General features: G+C 41.2%; 2 protein-coding genes across 2 annotated transcripts in view; one reads left to right on the forward strand and one right to left on the reverse strand.

Annotated features, from left to right (window-relative positions):
• Positions 1-595: 595 nt before the first annotated feature.
• On the reverse strand, positions 596-10,262 carry vcp (valosin containing protein). Its single transcript, XM_088413187.1, has 17 exons — positions 10,107-10,262; positions 8,765-8,876; positions 8,502-8,674; positions 8,289-8,431; positions 8,075-8,205; positions 7,872-8,003; positions 7,668-7,770; positions 7,280-7,413; positions 6,945-7,080; positions 6,650-6,762; positions 6,025-6,189; positions 5,824-5,946; positions 5,530-5,742; positions 5,125-5,433; positions 2,599-2,754; positions 2,367-2,521; positions 596-1,158 (listed from the first exon to the last, which is right to left on the reverse strand). Exons 1-17 carry the CDS (start codon positions 10,121-10,123, stop codon positions 1,053-1,055), a joined length of 2,421 nt encoding a protein of 806 aa, XP_088269313.1. The 5' UTR covers positions 10,124-10,262; the 3' UTR covers positions 596-1,052.
• A 6,759-nt stretch (positions 10,263-17,021) lies between these two features.
• LOC148429795 (neurofilament heavy polypeptide-like) overlaps positions 17,022-21,814 on the forward strand; it is a 5,809-nt gene continuing 1,016 nt past the window's right edge. Inside the window, exons 1-5 of the mRNA XM_088432866.1 lie at positions 17,022-17,659; positions 17,969-18,089; positions 19,149-19,348; positions 19,442-19,566; positions 20,121-21,814. The exon at positions 20,121-21,814 is cut by the window's right edge and continues 1,016 nt beyond it. Of these exons, the coding sequence (XP_088288992.1) occupies positions 17,030-17,659; positions 17,969-18,089; positions 19,149-19,348; positions 19,442-19,566; positions 20,121-21,135 (2,091 nt within the window). The 5' untranslated portion in view covers positions 17,022-17,029 and the 3' untranslated portion in view covers positions 21,136-21,814. The remainder of the gene's footprint in view (positions 17,660-17,968; positions 18,090-19,148; positions 19,349-19,441; positions 19,567-20,120) is intronic.

Below are 21,814 nucleotides of genomic sequence, written 5' to 3' on the forward strand. Positions count from 1 at the left end.
AATATTTCGGTAAGGTTAAAGGGGAAGTTTTCTTCACATTATGTTCTACACACTCACACTTGTCAAAACACGGAATGATTAATCCAAACAGTTTGTGGAAAATTAAATCAAAAACCGCTCTGAATTTTACAGGATACAACTAGCAATAATAGTCAAATTGGTTATACAATCATCTTGGGTCTCATCTTTAGTTGTCCTCAGTTGGACAAGGGTGTGTGGACTTTTTAAATCTACTTGAATTCATGAGGAACGCCATAGTTCCGTACTTCAACTGAAGTGCCTTCTGGTGGAGATATGAAAGTTTGGACTTAAGTAAAACCGTCTGACCTGTCTTACATTAGGCTGGAGCCAATATTGGCACAACACAGAGTAGTTGACTGTTGACCATTGCCCACTTTAAGCTTCCTGTTTGACAGTTATGACAATTGAGAGAATCCCGGCCTGAAGAACAATGCTGACCCGGCACACGTGGGTTTTGGGCCAAATGACATTTGTCAGTGCAGAAGACCAAAGGCCGCTGCAGACTGCCACAGTGTGGTCAGTGACAGGACTGCCTGATTACATGTTTCATTTCAAATCATTGCACGCCAAAACATTTGTAACACTTGTGAGATTTTATTTTCAACAACATAACTTTGACAAATTTAATAACATTATATGCTACTGTTTTATTTTAAAAAACAAAAAGGTATTTAGCAATTTTTTTTTTCCTCCATTTCTCAAGGTCTATCATAGAATCCCGCCACTAAATGCATCGGTATACTGAAAACGAGGCCACTCGATAACCCCACCGCCCACCCCTCCCCACTGGAAAAGCTCCATTACTCACCTTCCATTTGAAAACATCCCCTTCTCCCCGCCCGCGACAAAGCTAGGGCAAGCCAAGTGGCAGCATGCTGTTTCCGAGGGAACTTGTACCAAAAAAAAAAAAACCAAAACAAAACAAAACAAAAAAACGTAGGAACACAAGAAAGAAGCACAAAGTCCTAAAAAGGTGGAATCTGGTGAGAATTTGTACAGGTGTCATCCCTGTGCTGACCACTATTGGGAAGTTATCCATAGAGGTCATCATCGTTATCTTCATTGAAAACGGGACCTGTGCCACTTCCTCCTGTGCCGTGGCTTGGACCGCTACCGCCTGTGGTACTGTTGGGGAACCTGAACGAAATAAAGGAAGCATTTAAGCCACGCTAACTTCAAACATCTTCAAATTGTATTTAATGTCCTGACATAAAGCTGTATGTTGCATTGATGTAATGATACTTGTTTGATGTTTGTTGACTTTCAGTTTTGTCCCTGTTTGTGATGGTCGCAGCGACGCTATTACGAGTAGTAAACAAACCAAACTAAGCAGCCTTTGAAAAGACTGCATCGCTTCGGGCAAAAATAGGTTTGGTCAAAATCTGACCTAGGCCCCGCGGGGGTGGCCAAATCCAGTCCTTCCTTGAGAGAAACAATCCAGCCTGTTTACCCTCAACCAACCAGCACACCTCTTTCACAACATCAAATTTGCAAATTTTACTGCTGAGCTGATTGTTTGACTCTGGTATGTTGGTTGAAGGACAAATTCAAAAACAGCCTTGACTGTGCTTCTCAAGGACTGGACCTGGCCACCAAAGACTTATTGCAGGCCATTATTTTTAAGAAGGCGACGACATAAAATGTTCCTGATAATTACAATTACAAGGAACACCCCTTTTTGACCAATTTGTCTTGTCATTCACTGAAATGCTCACCTACTTCTGTTTTTGTCCTACGGTGTGTATTAAAAAATATATTTAGATATATATCATATCTTAGGTCTCTAGCAGCTTGAGCCAAGGAATTATGTCAAACATTAATTTAGACCAAAAAAAAAAAAAAAAATGGCAGCTTTGCAGCCAAAATTTTCATTTGGTGCCAAGGCTGCTGAACTGCAGTTTCATTTAAATTCAATTAGTGAGTTGCTACCACTTGTTGGTGTACAAACACTTTTAGGGGTCCCAATTACTCGCCATTACTCGGAACACTGTATCACTAAACATAAAAAAAAGAAAACACCTGCAGGGTGTATTTCTTTTGAGAACAAACTTGAGCAAGCACCAACTGCTAATTCATACTAGCCATTTCAATTTGGGACTCGCCAATCGTTCTCAAAACGATGACAATGTGGCCCTCTCAGTCGTTACTTTTCCTAACTCTAGACAAACGTGAGCGAATATTTTGCAAGAGGATTACATGTTGGTGTATTTTCGGTGACCATAATCTGTGAATCAGACATAATCTCTCAACCGCTAGACAACTTCTGAAAGGGTGCATATAAAAACATTTTCAAAAAAAAAAAAGGAGAGACATATTTCAATGAATGAAGTCCAAAAAAAAAGTACCTAAAGCTGCCAAAGCCACGACTCTGCTGCAGCGTCTGTGCAAACATCTCATATTTGCGAATGTCATTGTCACTGACAGAGCGGCGGGCAAATCGCATGGCCTCCTCAAAATGGTCCTTCCTGATCTCTGGCACGGGGTCATCCTCTTCCACCTCCTACAAAACGAAAACGTGCCGGTAGTACACGAAACGCGGTGACCGAGACGAGAGGAAAAAGGAGGAGGGGGACCGACCATGGCTAAAGGATTGGTCTGCCTCTCCCTCTCTCGGCGGATCTCGTTCTCAATGCTCTCCCTGATGGCCAGCTTACACGCTCGCTGGCAGATCTCTGTGAGGTCAGCTCCAGAGAAGCCATTGGTCATCTTGGCCAGGTAGTCCAAGTTCACATCCTGGGATTATGTTAAGAGGAAAAAACAAACTCTGATAAAGTCATTAGCCCAGGTGCGGTGTTTGGATGACAACCCTTTTAGCAGTGTTCCCCAGATACATCAAAAGACACTCAGTAAGTGTACTGTTTTCCACGTGATTTTTATGATCCAGGGGGGTTTTAATAACAATAATAATAATAATAATAAAAAAATACAGTTTAGCCACACGTTGTCTGTTTACTTCCAAGTGGCATTTAAAACGGCCCGTGGAGCCAAAGTATTAAATTGCTTTGACGTTATTATGGCACAATATTTGTCGCTAATCAAACAGTTACACACTTTACAGTTTATGCTTCACATTCCTCAAAAAGATCAGATCGTGCCTGGATAAGAAAAGTTTTGTGGTTATATTTTGTGCAATTTCATTTTACTGTACAGGTTTTATACTATGCAGGCACACAACATTTAGTGTTGCAAATAGATTATAAGCCATCGCTGACAAGAACCAAGCCGAAAGTCCAACAGTGACAAGCACTCCTTCCTCAGTTACTTAATGCGTAATGAAAGGCACTTTGAACATGTTAACATACAATTCTTTGAAAACATGGCATATGTGCAAAGATTAATTTCAAACAAGAAATTTTCTTTTTTTCTTAACATACAAGGAGGTGCCTGTGAGGACAATTGGAAATTACTAAGGTAACAACAGTTAAGAACAACAGTTTAAAAACAAAGATGGGTTTTATGACAAAACGCATGAGGTCTTCCGGATTCAAAAATCAACACCGGGCACTTCGGCTTCCTCCCACACTCCAAAAACATGCATGGCAGGTATATTGGACATACCACAGGAATTGAGTGCATGAATGGTTGTTTGTCCCTAGGTGCCGTGCAATTGGCTCGCAATTAGTTGGGGGTGTCCCCCGACTGCCGCTGGGATAGGCACTGCAGGTTTATCTGAGGATAAACGGCTACAGAAAATGGATGGATTTGATTGATTGTCCAGTACCACTTCAAATTGTTATTTTTGCTTCAATCAATCAGCCACAAATCATGACCAGTCAATTTCGGTCAAAAGGTATGTGATTTGCATATGTTGATGATGGCAAAAAAAAAAAAAAAGATCATCAAAAGGTCATATTTTGCAGCCTGCGGCCAACAGGAGACCAGTCAGTGTGCAGTGTAGTGTCCCATTCCCACTGTCCCCACACTTCCCACGATATAGATCAAACTGCTAATTGGATCATAATAAATGTTGGTGCATTTTTGTGAGAAGTCTATGTGAATAATGTCCTGTTGGATAGATTTTTTTTTATTTTTCGTTTTTGAAGATAATGAAAAACATGGAATTTAGAATCTTTCTTGACATCTTGATTCATCAATTAATACCCTAAAATAATTAACAGATTCATCTAGCCATGACCATGACTGCCTATCTCTGAGAGCGTGTTCTAGCCTATCCCAGCAGTCTTCTGGCAGTAAGCAGGGTGCAACCCCAACTGGTTGTCAAGCCAACTCCAAGCGCACACAAAGACAAAGCGCGCAGTTGAACCCACGACTTCTACACTGTGAGGCGGACGTGCTAACCACTCTTTCACCATACCGAACGATGACAGCTTAGTTTATGCTTGACGTGTGAACGTTCTGCGCGGAAATAAGACGCGCGGAATCTCGCTGGCACTTGTTATGCAGCGCTTAATACTCAGTGCATTTTTCTCCCACTGCCAGTCGATATTCTTCCATACTATAGGTGGCAGTAAATGGAATGTACAGCTTATGAACACTACTACTCTACAGCAGAGGTAGTAGAAAATCCAAGTAGATTCAAATGATCTCAATTCTTTTCCACTATTCCAAACAGAACATCATCCTTCTCACTGTGTAAGGAATATCAACAGTGGCCAGAGGCGGCGCCAAAAAAACAAAGCTCAAGCACAAACGTATGAACTGTTAAACTAAATCATCTCCGAAACATTATTTCGGGTGCAGCCCACGCGGCCCGGTACCATTTGATCCACGGACCGGGGGTTGGGGACCACTGATTTATAGTATTTAGGTCACGGTAGTCCGTTTCAGCCCAATCATAAAAGGTGTTAATACAGGTGAACTGCCTTAACCAAGCTTGTTCGAGCAGTAATTCTGAAAGGTACGAGTTTTTTTTTCCCCAGACAGACCTTTTCTTCATTTGTTGTGGTCTTCAAATATGATTTTGGTAAAGACTTGAAAATGTGCCAACAAGTATGCCATTTGCAATTAAAAAAAAAGACTAATTTGTATTTAATGTTATTGGTTCAAAGAATGTCAGGCAGAAAAGTTGTCAACTACACATTTTCACTTCACCAAATCTGGCAATTTCTACTAGAAGGGTTTCAGTGAAATGACGATGTTCACCTTGCTTATGGGACTCTTGCGTAGGTTGGCCTTGAGGATGCTCATTCGGCTCTTCTCGTCAGGCAGAGGGATGTATATGAGCTGGTCCAGACGCCCAGGTCTCAAGATGGCGGGGTCAATGATGTCTGGTCTGTTTGTGGCGCCGATTATGAAGACGTTCTTCTTGCTGGACATGCCGTCCATCTCGGTCAGAATCTGGTTAATAACGCGGTCGGCCGCTCCACCACCGTCGCCCACGTTGCCACCGCGAGCTTTCGCGATGGAATCCAGCTCGTCAAAGAAGAGAACGCAAGGGGCTGCTTGGCGTGCCTGAATGTGTACAGACATCATTTTTTTTGTAAGGACTGAAAACATTTACAAAAGGTATGTAAATTGTCTCACAATAATGCCAATTTTGTCACCGACCTTGTCAAAAATCTCTCTGACGTTTGCCTCAGACTCACCAAACCACATGGTGAGCAACTCTGGTCCTTTGATTGAGATGAAATTGGCCTGGCACTCATTGGCGATGGCTTTGGCCAGCAGAGTTTTACCACAACCAGGAGGCCCATAGAAGAGCACGCCCTTGGAAGGAGTCATGCCAAACTTGAGGAACTTGTCCGGGTGCTCCACTGGGTACTGTATTTAAGACATACAAATTATAGAAGCATGTATTTTGCACTAAGATGGATGTTTCCGTTGTGTATCGGGTTTTCATACCTGCACCAACTCTTGCAGCTCTCTCTTGACATCTTCCAGGCCACCAATATCCTCCCAAGTAATGTTAGGAACTTCAACAACTGTCTCTCTAAGAGCTGAGGGATTGCTCTGGCTCAGAGCCCACTGAACATTTCATTTAGTTAGATTAGTCAATGTCATGTGAAAAATTCTGAACCATCAATCAAGTGTGAAGATTTTTACCTTGAAGTCATCCATGGTGACGGCGAGAGAATTCATGACCTCAGCATCAATGGTCTCGTCCTCCAGGTCAATCAGGTCCATTTTCTTACGGATGGCCTGCAAAGCCGCCTCAGAACAGAGGGCAGCAAGATCTGCACCAACATGACCATGGGTCTCATTGGCTACCTGCCACAGAAAAGACACACACGGCTCAATAATGCTTAGCAGGAAAGTCCACAGCTGATGAAGGGAGAACCATAGATGGTGAAATGGGATGAGACTAAAATCTAATGAGACCAAGATTGAGTCCAAGAGAATTAACTAATAGACTTTGAAAAAAATTGTAAAATAAAATAATGCTCAGTATAAATTTGACAGTTTTCAAAGTTTTACTTCTATTGAGCAGCCAGCAAATTAACATTTATATGCAAATGAAAACTAGGAGGGGCCCTTTTGTTACATGCTCATTTTTACCTGCAACTGGACACATTTTTAACTAAATAACATCATATTGCTGTATATAGGATATAAAAGACTGATCATCCAAAAAATGTGTCAAGCAATAGTCAATTTCATTCACTAGAAACAATAATCTAAAAACACCAACCAAGTCGATGGTTCGTACAAGACTAGAAAGGGTACAAACCTGCTCCAAATCCACATCATCAGCCAGTTTCATGTTTTTGGTGTGAATCTGGAGAATCTCTAGTCTGCCAGTGGCATCTGGAATGCCAATGTCAACCTCACGATCAAAACGGCCTAAGGACATTGAAACATTCATCACTTTAGGTCCAATGGACAGGTAAGCATGGTATGGACATAAAACTGTGTGTATCGATCACACCACTTGTATAAATAAAACATGCTCATTACTATACAACTGAAGGTTGACAGTCAATTATTACAAGCACAAACAACATATTTCTGGCTGTGTTAGTTACCAAATCTCCTCAGAGCTGGGTCGATGCTGTTCGGTCTGTTTGTGGCAGCCATGACGATGACATGAGCTCTCTGTTTCAGGCCATCCATCAGAGTCAGCAGCTGCGACACAATACGCCTCTCCACCTCTCCATGGGTCTGAAAATACATTGTCACCGAAGAACACAGGACAGCATTTAGATTGAATTAAAGAAATACATACAGCAAATGTGTGACATTATTTTATAAGTCACAGGACACACTAGTGTTTTTGCTTTTTTAGAGAGAAAAGTGAGAGACGGAAAGAGGACTAAAGATAGACATATTGAGGCTAGAAATCTTTTCGTCTTAGGCTGACCTTCTCTCTCTTAGGAGCGATAGCATCAAGCTCATCAATGAAGATGATGGCAGGAGCATTTTTCTCTGCTTCCTCAAAGGCTTTCCTTAAGTTACTTTCACTCTCTCCAGCCAGCTTGCTCATGATCTCAGGGCCTTAACAAACAAACGTTTTCATTAGAATGTGGATTTGTGTAAAAAGATAATGACTTCAAGCTCCCGGCTTTTCATCCTATACATTGAAAACAGAAACGAGCCCGGCATTGTTTATGACCTGACTTTATGACAGCTGTTGTGTAAAAGAAAATTGTCTATAGCAAGTTCATCAGACAATACATTGACGAAGGATGCAACTAGGTGAATTAAGTGCTCCTAATGCACCGCGGGATTATGCTGAACTGTCCTCATACCATTGATCAGGAAAAAGAAAGCTCCAGTTTCATTGGCCACAGCCCTGGCAATCAAGGTCTTTCCTGTTCCAGGTGGGCCATATAGAAGGATTCCACGTGGGGGCTGGGAAAAGCAATATTAATGTACATTAGAGACTAAGATCACAAAAATAGAGCAAAATGGAATTACGGCACTAATTCAAAGCCATGCAAATAAAAGCATACCTTGACACCAATGGCCTTAAAAAGTGCAGGGTGCCTAAGAGGGAGTTCAACCATTTCTTTGATCTGAGCCAGCTGCTTTCTCACTCCACCAATGTCATCATAGCCAACTTCATTCAAAGACTCCTCTTCATCCTACATGGTTAATCAAGAGAGTGAATACGGTAACTGTCAGCTTGTAAGCAGCGTGGTGTTTTCGTACTGACCTCTCTCCTGATTGGCTCGCCCTCACAGTGAATGACAGTGTCGGGGGCGACGATGCAGTAGGGAGAAGGATCAGTTTCTACCACTTTGAACTCCACGGCACGCATGCCTCCTCGCACCAGGAAAATATCACCTTCAAAGTATAAATGGTCATATTTATTCAAAGTTGCAACACACAAAAAAAAAAAACTGCAATAAGACATTGTGAGCACCAACCTTTACGAATGGGCCTGTAGGCCTCAAGAAAGTATGGCTTGAGATAAACCTCAAAGAGGTTGCCGGTGATGCCTTCAACTGTATCATCTATTGGTAGGACATGGATCCTCTTTCCATACTTTACATCAGGACATGGCTGGATGCTGTAAGGAAACAATTGACTTGTTACAAAGTTTAAAACGAAGCCGAGACCGCTGCACACTAAAAACCCACCTGATAACATCACCCAGTCGGACCCTCAGGTTATTGCGGACCACCCTGTTCGTTCTAACCTTTTCGTCAGAGCAGGTATCATCAGACAATACAATGCACACTGTCTCACGTCTCTTTTTGCCCTTCAACAGCACTGTGTCACCACGGAAAAGCTGCAGCTCATCCATCTTTGTCTGGAAGCAATATTGGATACATTTCGGAATCACTGATGTGTTTATTGGAACTCAAATTATCCTACACACTTATCTTTGAAATCTGTGTACCTGAGAGAGAGAGACAACACAGTTGTCATCATTAATGAACTCATCCACAATCAGTCTGTTGGGCCTGTTCTTCTGTTTCAGAATTGCAGTGGCTAGGTCATCATTCTTTGATCTGTAGGAAAAAATGAAATCAATGGAGATCTATTCATGTATCAAATAGCAACTAATGTGTATCGTATTTAAATAGTGTAATCTGATTTGTCTGTTAGTTGATACTGAACCAAATACAGACATATAACACGATGTGTATTCAGATGTTAATTTCCATTTCGAGTGACTATTCTTTGTAAGCAAATTTATTGTGGTCTGTGCTTAATACATTAAACCCTTCAGAAATTTAGACTTCACTATTCAAAAATTCGTGCGTTTTTTCTTCCCCACTCACGCTCATGAACGACACAAATGTAAAGTGTCAAAGTATTTCCGGTCGTTCGAAAGCAAATTTAAGACGACTGACATAACCGAAACGACGAACAAAACATAAGACATTATCCCGAAAAATTCGGTTTGTTCTTGCACTCTTAAAATGCGTTTATAGTCGTTAGCACGCTAATGTTAGCCCTGACGCTAAGTGACGGGCGAGCAAGCGAGCCCAGATGACACAGCAAAAGAATCGACCAAAAAAAAAAAACAACAAAAAACCTTTGGCTAGCCTTCACAATCCGCACATTAATATGCGTACGTTTCGAAACGGTTAAAGGTGGCGTATCCCATATTTGCTTTCGGTGTGTATCGTACACTCACAGAGTGAAACAATAGTATTTAGTGTCAACTTGGCCACTGAACATAAAAGCTAATCGTGCTACACAACTAGCTTTGCGGCAATATTGAGTGGATGTGACGCTGCTGGCTGACATGTATTCTTGAATATTTAGAATAACGTTAGAAGTCACCACGTCTCGGCTTCAGGCCCAAGTCTAAACAACTCCAACCCGATAGACGGAGTTTACCTCCGTGTTAAGGCCACCAACCTCTATGTAATGGTGGATGGTTTTGGCCTTGACGGTGTTGCTAAGCTAAGACACGCAACAGCGATGACTATGCTTTGTCAAGCCGTTGTCACCGGGCTGTGGGTCGGGAACTAACAACTTGCGCAGAACGGGAGCGAGAATCGCAACAATCTAAAGATTTCAATTGTATGTTTGTGGTAACAGCCCGCGGTCGGTGTGATTTAAAAATCCTCTAGCCATTGCAGCCAGTGGACAAATAACTGGCCCCGTTAGCTTTTGAAGCTAATATGTTAGCAGCCGAGCTAACTTTAATAAACTTGTGTATACCGAGATCATGTTAAAGTTACGCTGCGATAAGCATCGTTTTAACATATGTTGATGTGTCTACTTACTCCCCTCCCGATGCCATGGTTGTCCACCTGGGTTACGGCAATAAATACAGAAAATCTAGCTAAATGTACGACGTTTCACCGGCTTCGTTTTCCTACTTCGCGAAATCTCACACGAATGTCCAGAGGTTTCCGTGGTTTTCTATCTAGGAGTGCAGAGCTCTTGATGCCCCATTGATTTTGATTGGTTAGTTCCGAGCATTGAACTCGTCGACCAATGGATGACTAATATTGTATGACGTTGGGTTGCACAGCGAATTCCTTTGACCAATTGCAAATGTATAACAAGCGCTAATGGTCCGCCTTCTTCGAGGTAATTGGTTGACTAAGCCAGTGGTGTAATAACCAATGACCGTATTCCGCGTTAAATAATAAAGCGCTAAACCTTTCTTTTTGGAAAGTTATGCAATGGAAAAATGAAAACAAAATAAAGAGATAAATATAAACGCGACACAAGCGTGTTTAGTTTCCAAGTAAACACAACAAACACAAACAAGTGAAACACAACTATGATAAGCGTGTCGTTTGTAGAGCTTGTCACGACCGAAACGTGAGCAAGACGTCCGTTCTCTCATTGTCGTGTCGTTGTCAACGTGGATGTGTTGATACGTCAGAAGGACTCTCATTACCTGACAAATTGCTACAAAATTAGGTATTGCATATTATTAGTGGATTGTCAATTAAAACGTTTTCTTTTAGCCATTGTGGTCCAAACCGTCAAATCACTCTTTTTCTATAACTTTAGGATTAATACCTGTGTATATTGACATTAAAGAAATCTATTCTATTCTATTCTATTCTATTCTATTCTATTCTATTCTATTCTATTCTATTCTATTCTATTCAGATCAATGTGTCATATTTACACCAGTAACGATTGGAGTCCAATTTGTAGTGAGCAGAATGCATTGTTGTTGTTGTTTTGGTTGGTTGTTTATTGTTGTTGTTTTTGTTGCTGTTTTTTGTGATGTCCCCTCACACTTAAGGAGCAGTGGCTGTAATCGTTAGTGATCCGTTTTACTTGCAGCAGCGGGCACTCGGACCATATCTCTCACCCAGTAGGCAAGTTGGAATGAAACTTTGATGCTTTGAACCTTGTGGCTTTGTCTTTACTGATTTGAACAATGTTGTACAGTTTTTGTGATGGCATGCGAAGAGTAGACATACAATTGAACAGTAATGTGTGGTTTCTTCGTCTTGCCACAGTATACTGTACTCTTGAGCGCATGAAACAAGTTCTTAGTTATTTGGTGCTCATGCACATATTCAATAATGTATCTTCCAGAGCACCTGCCCACACCACTGTCCTGCACCCACAGACAGTAGAAGGGAGTGATGCTACTAAATTTCATGCAGAAAGTCCTGTTAGCTTGTCAAGCTTATTAATTTGATTGTCAAAAAGGTAACTATGCTCAATTTCAAGTGACACAGTAAGATTATCATTTAACAACGGTTGTCGTGAATGCCTATTTGCGGGGTAGAACTCTACCGCTTCCCACAAAGGAATTTCTAATAAAGTTTCTAGTAAACACACTGCCGAAAATACCGCATTAATCGATCAAAAAGTGAACATTTTTTTTTTTTTTATAGTTTGTGTATGACCTTTTACAATATTTTGCACTAATGTGCAGCAAGCCTTATGGGCATCACTACAATGCAATCAATTACATTTTTTTCCCAGCCAGGAGCCCCCCCAAATTAAGTAACAATAAGAAAGTTAAGCAAAACAAAAATTTTCCAATAGACCTGTATCGATCAGGTAAACTGTAAAATGAAGTGTTTCCTCCATACAATTCAGATGAAGTGGTACACAAAAGTGCCTTAATTTGTAGCCGAACAAGACCGAGTATTAACAGGCTGTTAGACTGCTTCAGACTCCACATTAGGACTGAGCGTGGGTGTTATTGCAGTACATCGGGTAGGCGCTGCTGTAAAGTAAGGGTCTTTTATGCGCTCTCACACCGCACCACCTGAGCAGGCAAGAATGACTGAAAAAAGCTTTATGATGACAGAAGAGTAAAATACATGCCGATCTTATCGACGTCTTTTAGTTTAGTTTTGGATCTGGAGTTCAAGGTCATGTGAATAGCAACGTTTCCTTTTATTAGTTACAATGTTTCAAAAAATGCTGTTTGAAAAAAATACTGATGTGTCGAAAATGTGTCTTTGGTAGCTTAAAGTCAGACATCCGATTTGATAGAAGGAACATGTGTCAGTGAGGGCTATCTGTAGACACTGTTTTGCATTTTAATGTCAGTAAAATGACTGTTTTGAGCGCCTTCGTTCACTCTACAAGCCTTGTTTGTGAAGATAATTGGCCAAGAAGATGGCTGAATGGATGTTTTGTAGCCGGCAGCATTGAACATCATAAAGGGGGCGTGGCAACAACACATTTTACTTCCTGTATTTGAAGGCTTTCACCCTCTCCACCTCAGTCCCATTGATAGTTTTATTGTAAACCCTGGTTATCTTCTCTTCTTTTGCTTCAAGTCCATATTATCCTGTATTTTTGATTCCACAATATATTTAACATAAGCAGATCTCATGACCATGGTTGTCAAAGAATTGGCCACTACCTTTCTATGTACTAATCTTTTTTTTTCCCTTTAACAGTACCTCTATCACCAATACATACCTGAAAAACACAATTTTAATGTGATTACTAAGACAAATAAACACTACAATGTGTACAATAAAAACAAATGTTTTTAAGATATCTTAGAAGTTTTTTTTGTTTGTTTTTTCATTGTAAGGAGACTTTATGGACTACCTGTAAATGATAAGTGGTTCAAAATGAAGGGCTGGACGGGCAAAATAAGATGTTTTTTTTTTTCTTTTTATTAGTTATTGCGCTTACTATTTTACAAACAAATTGAGTTTTTTTTTCTTTTTATTAGTTATTGCGCTTACTATTTTACAAACAAATTGAGGTTTTTTTTCTACTTATCTACAAATGATCTAGGCACAGCAGCATGACTGAATGAACACAAATGTTTGCCCAACCCCGCTTTATTTTTACTCATTAAAAAAAAATGGTAGGAATTTACATTGGGAGAGTTTTTTTTTGAATCAATAATAAAGATTCGCTTAATTTAATGTATCAATTAAATGCGATCAATTTACATTTAAATTATTTTTATTGCTATACATCTGGACATTGAATTGTGCTAATGGGGATGTTGGCAAATTAGTTTAACCAATCTTCCAACCTTTTAACATTATGTCAGTTTGATCCATATTTACTGTAAATGACTAAATATTCACATTGATAGATAAAACATAAAACGTTTTGAATAGAACTATGTGTGTGACACGCACAGAGCATGAAACACTGCATATATAAGAGTGTCAAAACATAAAAAAATAACTCACATTTGTGCAATTCCACTCCACTGTGAGCAACATCCACGTAATAAAAATAGACCTAAGCGATATTATTTTGCTGGGAAAGAGGACTGATCGACCATCGCGGGTTAGGAAATCGGCCGACTGCGGTCCACTTGGTTGGAATGTGGGATGGTTCCTACCCAACGGCTTTGCCTGCTGTCAAGACATAACTGCACTATATAGCACAATATGTTTTCTGTAATCTATATTGTTTATGTGTATGTCTGTATTTGGTACATGCAGCATCCACTTCAACCTGTGGACCTGGAAGGGGGCTCCTCCCACCTGTGGTCCCTTCTGGAGGTTTCTGATTTTCCCCTAATTGAGGTTTTTGAGTTTTTCCTTCCTCTTCTAGGAGCTTTGACAGGGGATGCTGTTGTGTACCTTACACTGAAAAGATGTCTCTGTACGACTTCTTTTTTCGAAAGAGGTCTCCGCATGACCTCTTTTCATCTGTGAAGCCCTTTGAGACTTCGGTGATTTAGGGCTATACCAATAAAACTTGATTGAGTGATTGATTGATTGATTGATTGATTGATTGATTGACTGCTTTTGATACAGCTCGTGTGTCTGCTCTCAATAGATTCTAATGTCAGATTGAATTCTAATAAGGTATGGTAAGTGGACAATTTAGATTGTGTTCTTAGTGTTGTGGTTGGTGGTTATAGAAGATGTAACAGGAGGTAAAGTTTACTTTACTTTCCATTTGTTGGCAAATTCGGTGTTTTCCTGAATCCATCTTTCTGATAACATAGACGGTGATAGTTGCCTTTTACTGGACGCCGAAGTGCTGTTTACAAGAAAAAAATCCTTTGTTTTACAACCAGAAATGTATCATAAAAGAGAGGCTCTTCTGTTCCCTAGCGGCTAATTGTGTCAATGACAGCGACAATTCTACACGCCTACAGGTAGGTGGTGCCAGAGATATTATAGCAAATTGTCGTTTTCTTCAAAAAGTTGTCTCTTTAACGCATGTCCTTCAGTCAAGTGAGATTTGTTGAACAGCCATGGAAATCCTTTTAAGGGTTCTGGACAGCTGTAGTTCATGCTTCATTAACTGGAGGTTGTCAATATTGAGGTGACTTCAGCGGGGCTGCGGAATCTATGGTTGGCATCGTGTCCTTGCAACATATAAACACAGTACAGTGTTTGAATGGGTGACTTCACAGGTTTTAATACTTTCATTGTCTCAACAGATACTCACTTTATTAACTTTATTAACAAAATAATTTTCTTTTGTTGTTGTTGTTTCAGGTACTTTGATGCACTTGTTTTTTTGTTTGTTTTAGACTAAGCTGTAAACCATATGAACTCTGTAAAAATAGTTCTTGTTCCTTGTGTGTGTTTGTGTTTTTACATGCCATGCCACATAATTGTCATTAAGACTGCAGGGGCCATTTTCAATTGTGTACCTACATGCACTCAAAACTAATGTCTTGTGATATTGTGTTTTCCTTTTCCTCATCCATTTTGATGCAAAAAAGAACAGACATGTTTCAAGCAACTCCACTGTTGTAATCAAATTACAGCTGAGTCATCGTTGATACTGCTATGGCAGCCATTTCTTAGCTGTCCCTGTGAAGGTGACTTATTTTCTCCCTTATTTCCTTCCGTCTAAGTCCTCTGCCTGCCCCTTTTCTCTTTCATCCAAGCTCTCTGCATCATCCCTTCACCCTCTCTCCCCTGTTGTCTGCAAGCTCCTTAGAATTTTGGGATATGTCACAACATCCCTACTCCTCTTTCCTATCAGGGCCTTAGTGCTGAAAATAAAACAAGAGTGAAGCTTTTCACAAATGCACACAGACAAAGCAATAAACTTGCATTGTTGCTGACTAATGTTAATGAACAGCAAATCATTTTATCTCCATCACAAATGATTTTGTTAGCTTCCTTTATCTTGGGTCATATTTATTTTTAATATAAATGATTATTTTGTTTAATGTATTATAGAAATAAAAAGTCATCACACAGAAGATTTAAAAACATATTACTGTATCTTACAGTATGTGCCATTGATTAACACTGAAGGCAATTCTTAGACTTACAATGAATAGGTGTTGTGTATTGCCAACAATTGTTCTTTTCCTTTTTTTCTGAAAATGACATATAATAGTTCAAATTGTGCCGCACAGGAGCATTCAAGGGTGAGATGCAGTCATGGGTGACATTGTTGTGACAGTTTTGGAAGCCAGAATGGCTGATGCAGAGAAATTAACCAGTATTTGCTGATCCACTTATCCTTCAACAATATCAAACAGCATTGCTTTATAATTTGCTGAAGGAAGTCATTCACTTCTCTCAGGGGACAGAACGGGCATAACCCCTTCTTGCAGCAAGCGAACAGAGACAGTTTATTTTCCTTGTGTTATTCATCCTGAATCATCACAACTCAATGCACATCCTGACACTGTCTGCAGTGTACTATACTGCTGTATGCTGTCAGCAATTAATTTGGAACATAACACTTACCAATGATTGGAATAAATACTGTGAAAGGATATAGGGAAGCAGACGAGCAAGAACAAAATAATGTAATAGTTTTATATGCGTTGATGTGTGTGGGGCCAAGACTCCCTGTGGGACTAGTGTAGATCTGCAAACTCACACTGCACCAACAGCTTTAAGCATCAGCAGAATGCACAGCCACGCTATGTCTTCGACAATTTTTTTTGTGGTGCTTTTATTGTGGAACTATTTTACATTTGACTGCATGGATGTTTTCAATTTGGCGGTTTTGCACACTATTTGTAGTGGTTTCAAAAGCTGACTCATGGATCCATTTAAAAAGAAGTGTTAAAGTGCTAAAATGTCCTGTACAAACACCAATATCATGTGGACTTTGTTATTACAGTAAATTTGTTTTTAACGTTAAAATACAATAGCTTTGTAAAAATGGAGTGCACAAAGGCTCACATATAAACCATTGGAGGATGCTGACACTCAAAGTACTGGTAGATCTACCGGCGGCAAATCAGGGTTAAGTCTCTTGCTCAGGGACACGTAGACAGACATGGAATCAGTCCCGCAACCTTCTGGTTGGGAGATAAGCACTACTGCTGAGGTTGGCCATGTCACCCTGAACAGAGCATGAAAACAATAAAGCCTTGAAAGGCAATTTTTTTCTGATCATAAATAAAAACTGATTCGGATTTCGGGCACAAAACAATGTATTAATCATTTGTATTGATTTACTTTATTTTTTTTTTACTTTGGCTTTGTTATGCACTCATAAACCAAACTCCGCCGGAATTACACCATTGTAATAAGCGAAATCATTTTATCATGGTCGGATCCTTTCAGTGATATATCAATTCAATCGACTGTATACAAAAGCTATATAGCTTTTGTTATGTTTATTAAATTTACTGCCCGCCCAATATAGGGATTTTTGATGCTATAGCCAAAGAGTTGAGTGGACTAAAAAAAAAGTGTAATACTGTAAGGTGTCTCTTTAAACAGCTCTGGTGCTGACAAGTACCTTTCCCCCCTCCCCTCATATATAAAGCGAGTGCTTCCCCCCTCTTGCTGCAGTCCCCAAAATGAGTTTCGCCGTAGAGAGCCACTTTTTCGGGCCGAGCGGGCTCCGCAAGGTTCGATCGGCCTCGGCGTCCTCCAGCGGCTCCCACTCCCAGCGCCGTCGCCTCACCTACAGCCAGCCGAGCCCCGGGGACAGCCTGGACGCATCTAAGGGGAACATGTCCCGCAGGAGCGAGAAGGAGATGCTGCAAGTTCTCAACGACCGCTTCGCCGGCTACATCGACAAGGTGCGCAGCCTAGAGATGCACAACCGCAACCTGGAGGCGGAAGCGGCGGCCCTGCGGCAGAGCCAAAGCGGACGAGCCTCGGTGGGGGAGTACTACGAGCGCGAGCTGGACGACCTTCGGGGGCTCATGCGGCAACTCAGTAGAGAGAAAGGTCGCGCCGCCATGGAGTACGAGCGCCTGCAAGACGACATCCAGCAGCTCCGGGCTCGTCTGGATGAGGAAGCGCGCACCCGCGAGGAGCTGGACGCGGCCGCGCGGGCTATGAAGAAGTACGTGGACGAGTGCCAGCTGGCCCGAATGGAGCTGGACAGGAAGCTAGGCGCCCTGGACGACGAGGCCGCCTTCCTCAAGAAGAACCACGAGGAAGAAGTGGCCGAGCTCCTCGCTCAGATTCACGACGCGCAGGTGTGTTCGCTCTTTACTTTGAGTGAGCGCGAGAGTTGCACCAATAAAACTATGAACCTCCACTACTGTTTGACATTTATAGCACTGGGACAGCTTGTAGAAAAAAAAATGCATTATCGTGATGTTTTTCCTCCGCCACCAGAATGACTTTTATGCACACTATAGTAAAACAACTAGTGTACAGTAGAACTTGTAGAATGACTTACCATGTGATGCTGCACGGTCCTTCTACTAGTGCACTAAATAGACTTACTGGCGAGGACACTTGGAAGATTTCAAATATATACTCATACAGCTTTCCGTGTGCAGATGACTTTTGACCTGCGTGACTCGCCCAAAGTGGACGTGACCGGAGCCTTGCAGGAGATTCGCGCACAGTTTGACCGCCATGCAAACAAGAACGCCACACAAGCTGAAGACTGGTTCAAAGGTATGTTTAGGCACTGAGGAATAAAAGTTCCATAACATTCTACAGAAGTGTCAAATTCATTTACGTTCTAGGCAGCATTGTAGTGCATTCTTTATTGCATTATTTACAGCAAACTGTTGAACAATTTGATATCATGAAAAATTGTGTCAAGAAAACATACAACTAAGGGGTTTAGTGAAGCAAAATTCTCAGGTCTTATTTTTTTTGCCAAAATAAAAAGATCATAGCCCTTCAGCCCGAAGCAAACATTGATGTACTTTAGTGGGCCACATAAAATAATGTGGCAGGCCAGATATGGTCCTCGACCCCGGAGTTGGACACCGGTTCATTAAATATTCTCTGTTTATGGTGTTGAACCAGGAGTCTGTCATTTGCTATCATGGTCTCCAATGGCGTGACTGTTTGAAAGATTTGAAACCCTGCAACAATCAAACAAATGTCATGTTTATGCAACATAGCAAACTTGACGGACGCACTACAGGAGTGGGATTACATACAGAGGCAACAATATAATATAGTTAAAAGCCTTGATCCTACACCCCGACGAATAGAAAACTATAATTGCTTCAGGGGTGAGTGTTGTGAGGTCAGTGATGTTTCATCTAACCCTTATGTTGTTGTGGAAGGAAGCAATGCCACGTGACCTTCTTCTGACAATAACTTGACCGAAGCCGCAATATACGGTAAGCACCAAGTGTCTGCATACACTGCCTGCAAGAGTGGTCTTAATATTATACAGATGGATAAAGATGAAAGATTCGAGTCCCATAGGTTCTGCAGGAATTCACATGCAGTAGTTTGAGGGGTGTGTCAAGTGCAAATATACATGCTTATCTATTTGGTACGAAATCAAACACAATTGGCAGTATGACCTTGTCTACTATATGTGATGTCATACTTACTGCAGCACTGAGGCTGGCTCATTCATGCTCATCAGAGGAGCTGGGCAGGATGCTTATTCAGACTTACTGTACAGTTATAAGGCAAACCAAAGGGTGGCGTGTTCAGTGTAGGATTTGGTTTTCAAGGTGTGACACAACCAAACATTTGTTTGAATAGTGCGCGTGGAGCGTCTGACGGAGGCGGCCAGGTCCAACCAAGATGCCATCCGCGGGACCCAAGAGGATATCGTGGAATACCGCCGTCAGCTCCAAAGTCGCACTGTCGAGCTGGAGACCCTCCGAGGAACCAAAGAGTCTCTGGAGAGGCAGCGTATGGAGAGCGAGGACCGACATCAGGATGACCTTGACTCACTACAGGCATGACAAGCACAAACACAGACGTTTATCAGAAGAAAAAAAACATGCTGCTATAAGTAGATCAGTATGTCACATTATGTGTTCATTCTGCAGGACACCATCAATCATCTGGACTCTGAGCTGAAAAACACAAAATGGGAGATGGCCAGCCAGCTAAAGGACTATCAGGAACTTCTGAATGTGAAGATGGCTCTAGATATCGAAATAGCGGCTTACAGGTTGGTGTCCTCATTAATAAAACCAGCACTGTCAAGAGATTAAAAAAGTAATTCATTGAGATCTGTAATCAATTGATCTAATGTATACCTCTTTAATCTCACCAAAAAAATTCAGAGAAAAACCCTCAACCAGAGTTTCATCTTAAATTGAGATTAAATGTATTTTGTGGCAGATCAAAAGATTGACATACTACAACAAAAAATCTCCGCAATCTTTTTTTTTTTTTTTTGGAATGCATGCAGTTGTAACCATTTAGCTTCTGCTGTATTTGAGCCTAATCTCAAGTGCTGGCTGCAACCTTTAGTTTCAACTGGACTGACAACTCTTACATGAGCTTCTGTTTTTGCAATCAGTGTCTTCTTCAGGCTGTGATTATTTTCCTACCCCCAACAACTCAAAAACAAGAATTATATAAATACGTTAAAAAAAGGCTTTAACTCTGGCTGTAAATAATCACAATTAATCTGTTATTTTGACACCCTTAATAATAACCAATGTTGACCATTACACTTGTCATGAAAAAAACAAGCTTCCATTTTGTCTCCAAAACCAGGAAGCTACTGGAGGGCGAAGAGAGTCGTTTTGTGTCAGGAAGTCCCTACTCCTTCTTTGACAATCGAATTTCAGCACATCTGAAAGTGAAAGACGATAAAGTGATTGTTCAAGAGCAGACAGATGAGACCCAGGTGACGGAGGTGACAGAGGAGGCAGATGAGGACGACGGGGGTGAGGAGTCGAAAGAAGAGGAGGAAGACAAAAAGGAAAAAGAGGAAGAAAACAAAGTCGAGGAAAACGAGGACAAAAAAGAAGAAGCGGGTGAGCAAGAAGAGATCCCCAAATCGTCAGAGAAAGTCCCGAATTCTCCACAGTCAAAATCTCCTCCAAAATCGCCAAAGAAAGTCTCAAATTCTCATCAGCCTAAATCTCCCCTCAAATCACCAGAGCCCAAGTCACCGCCAGCAAAATCCAAATCTCCTCCAAGCAAATCCCCAAGGTCTAAATCTCCCCCTCCTAAGACACCTGAACCTCCAGAGAAGGAGGTCAAGTCATGTTCTACAGCTAAAGATGAGTCAAAAGAGGAGAAAAAAGACAAACCCGAGCCTGTCAAAGATGAAAAGAGGGATCTTTCAGTTCAAGAGGAAAAGGTGCAACAACTAATAAAGAAAGAGAGCAAGGAGAAAGAAGCAGAGGATAAAAAGAAGGATGATCAACCTGACGTAAAAAAAGACAGCCAACCAACCGAGGTACCAAAGAAGGACGAAACTCCAACACCTACAAAGGCAGCCGAGAACAAAGCTCCAGCTTCCAAACCTAAAGAGGAGGCTCCTCCCCCAGTTGAGGAGAAGCCCTCTGCTCCTAAAACAGCAAAGGCAGAGCCAGACAAAACAGAGAACAAGCAGGAGGAGAAACATACTCCTAAAGGTGAACCTGAAAAAGCAGCAAGCAAGAAACAAGAAGAGAAAAAGGAGCCAAGTAAAGGAGTTGACAATGGAGGGAATACGGAGAAGGTGGCGAAATCTCCTGGCACAGAGTCCAAAGACAGAAAGGAGGAGAAGGCCAGTAAATGAAGCTGGACTGGTCTTAAAAAAAAACCAAAAACCTATGGGTGAGACAGACCATGAGAGCAGGAATGATGCTCAAGCATAAGCAATCTTTATTTTCATTGTCCTTTGTCCCGTGTACGCACTATTCTGCTAATGTCTATAGACACTGTTTATCAAGCTCTTAAAATGAATGTGACAGCTGCCTTCCAATAAGTGCATTTACACTGTACCTGCACTAGCCTTCAAGGACAGATGCCAAGCTGAAAATATTAAGCCCAAATTATATATTTAAGTACCTTGTCTGCATATATTTGCTATGTTAGGAATTAGAAAACCCAGAGGTGGGCACTTGGTCAGCACGGTCCGTCATAGATGTTTTGCTGACGGACCGGCAAATGATGGGAATGCTAAAAGAACAAAAACAGAGAATTAAAAATGTCGGGATTGCAAATTTCATCCGTCGTAATCGCCGGGATAGACGTTAGGTTGGATGTTCGTCAGCCCGCCACGCCCCTTTTTGCTTACTTAAATGTAATTCAACTAACTGACTTGTATGATTATCTGCTATGTTTCTGTATCTTTATGGTACAAACTGCATTCGGCCTGCAGTCAATGTGACAATAGTCGTTTTGCAGCACCACCATGCAGTGGAAAAACCTGTTGAGAGAATCAACTGGGTTGATGCAAGTTACTACTCGTCATT

Source organism: Hippichthys cyanospilos, chromosome 1 (assembly GCF_059441005.1).
Source record: "Hippichthys cyanospilos isolate Australia breed blue-spotted pipefish chromosome 1, RoL_Hcya_1.0, whole genome shotgun sequence".
In the NCBI taxonomy this organism is placed as follows: Eukaryota; Metazoa; Chordata; class Actinopteri; order Syngnathiformes; family Syngnathidae; genus Hippichthys; species Hippichthys cyanospilos.

What these genes read in the sequence shown, in the direction of transcription:
- vcp (XM_088413187.1), bottom strand. An exon ending in GTGTTGTCTCTCTCTCTCAG is followed by an intron (nt 8,675 to 8,764) that starts GTACACAGATTT and finishes TATTGCTTCCAG; the next exon opens with ACAAAGATGGATGAGCTGCA. An exon ending in TCAGAGAGATTTTTGACAAG is followed by an intron (nt 5,434 to 5,529) that starts GTCGGTGACAAA and finishes GTACACATTCAG; the next exon opens with GCACGCCAAGCAGCCCCTTG.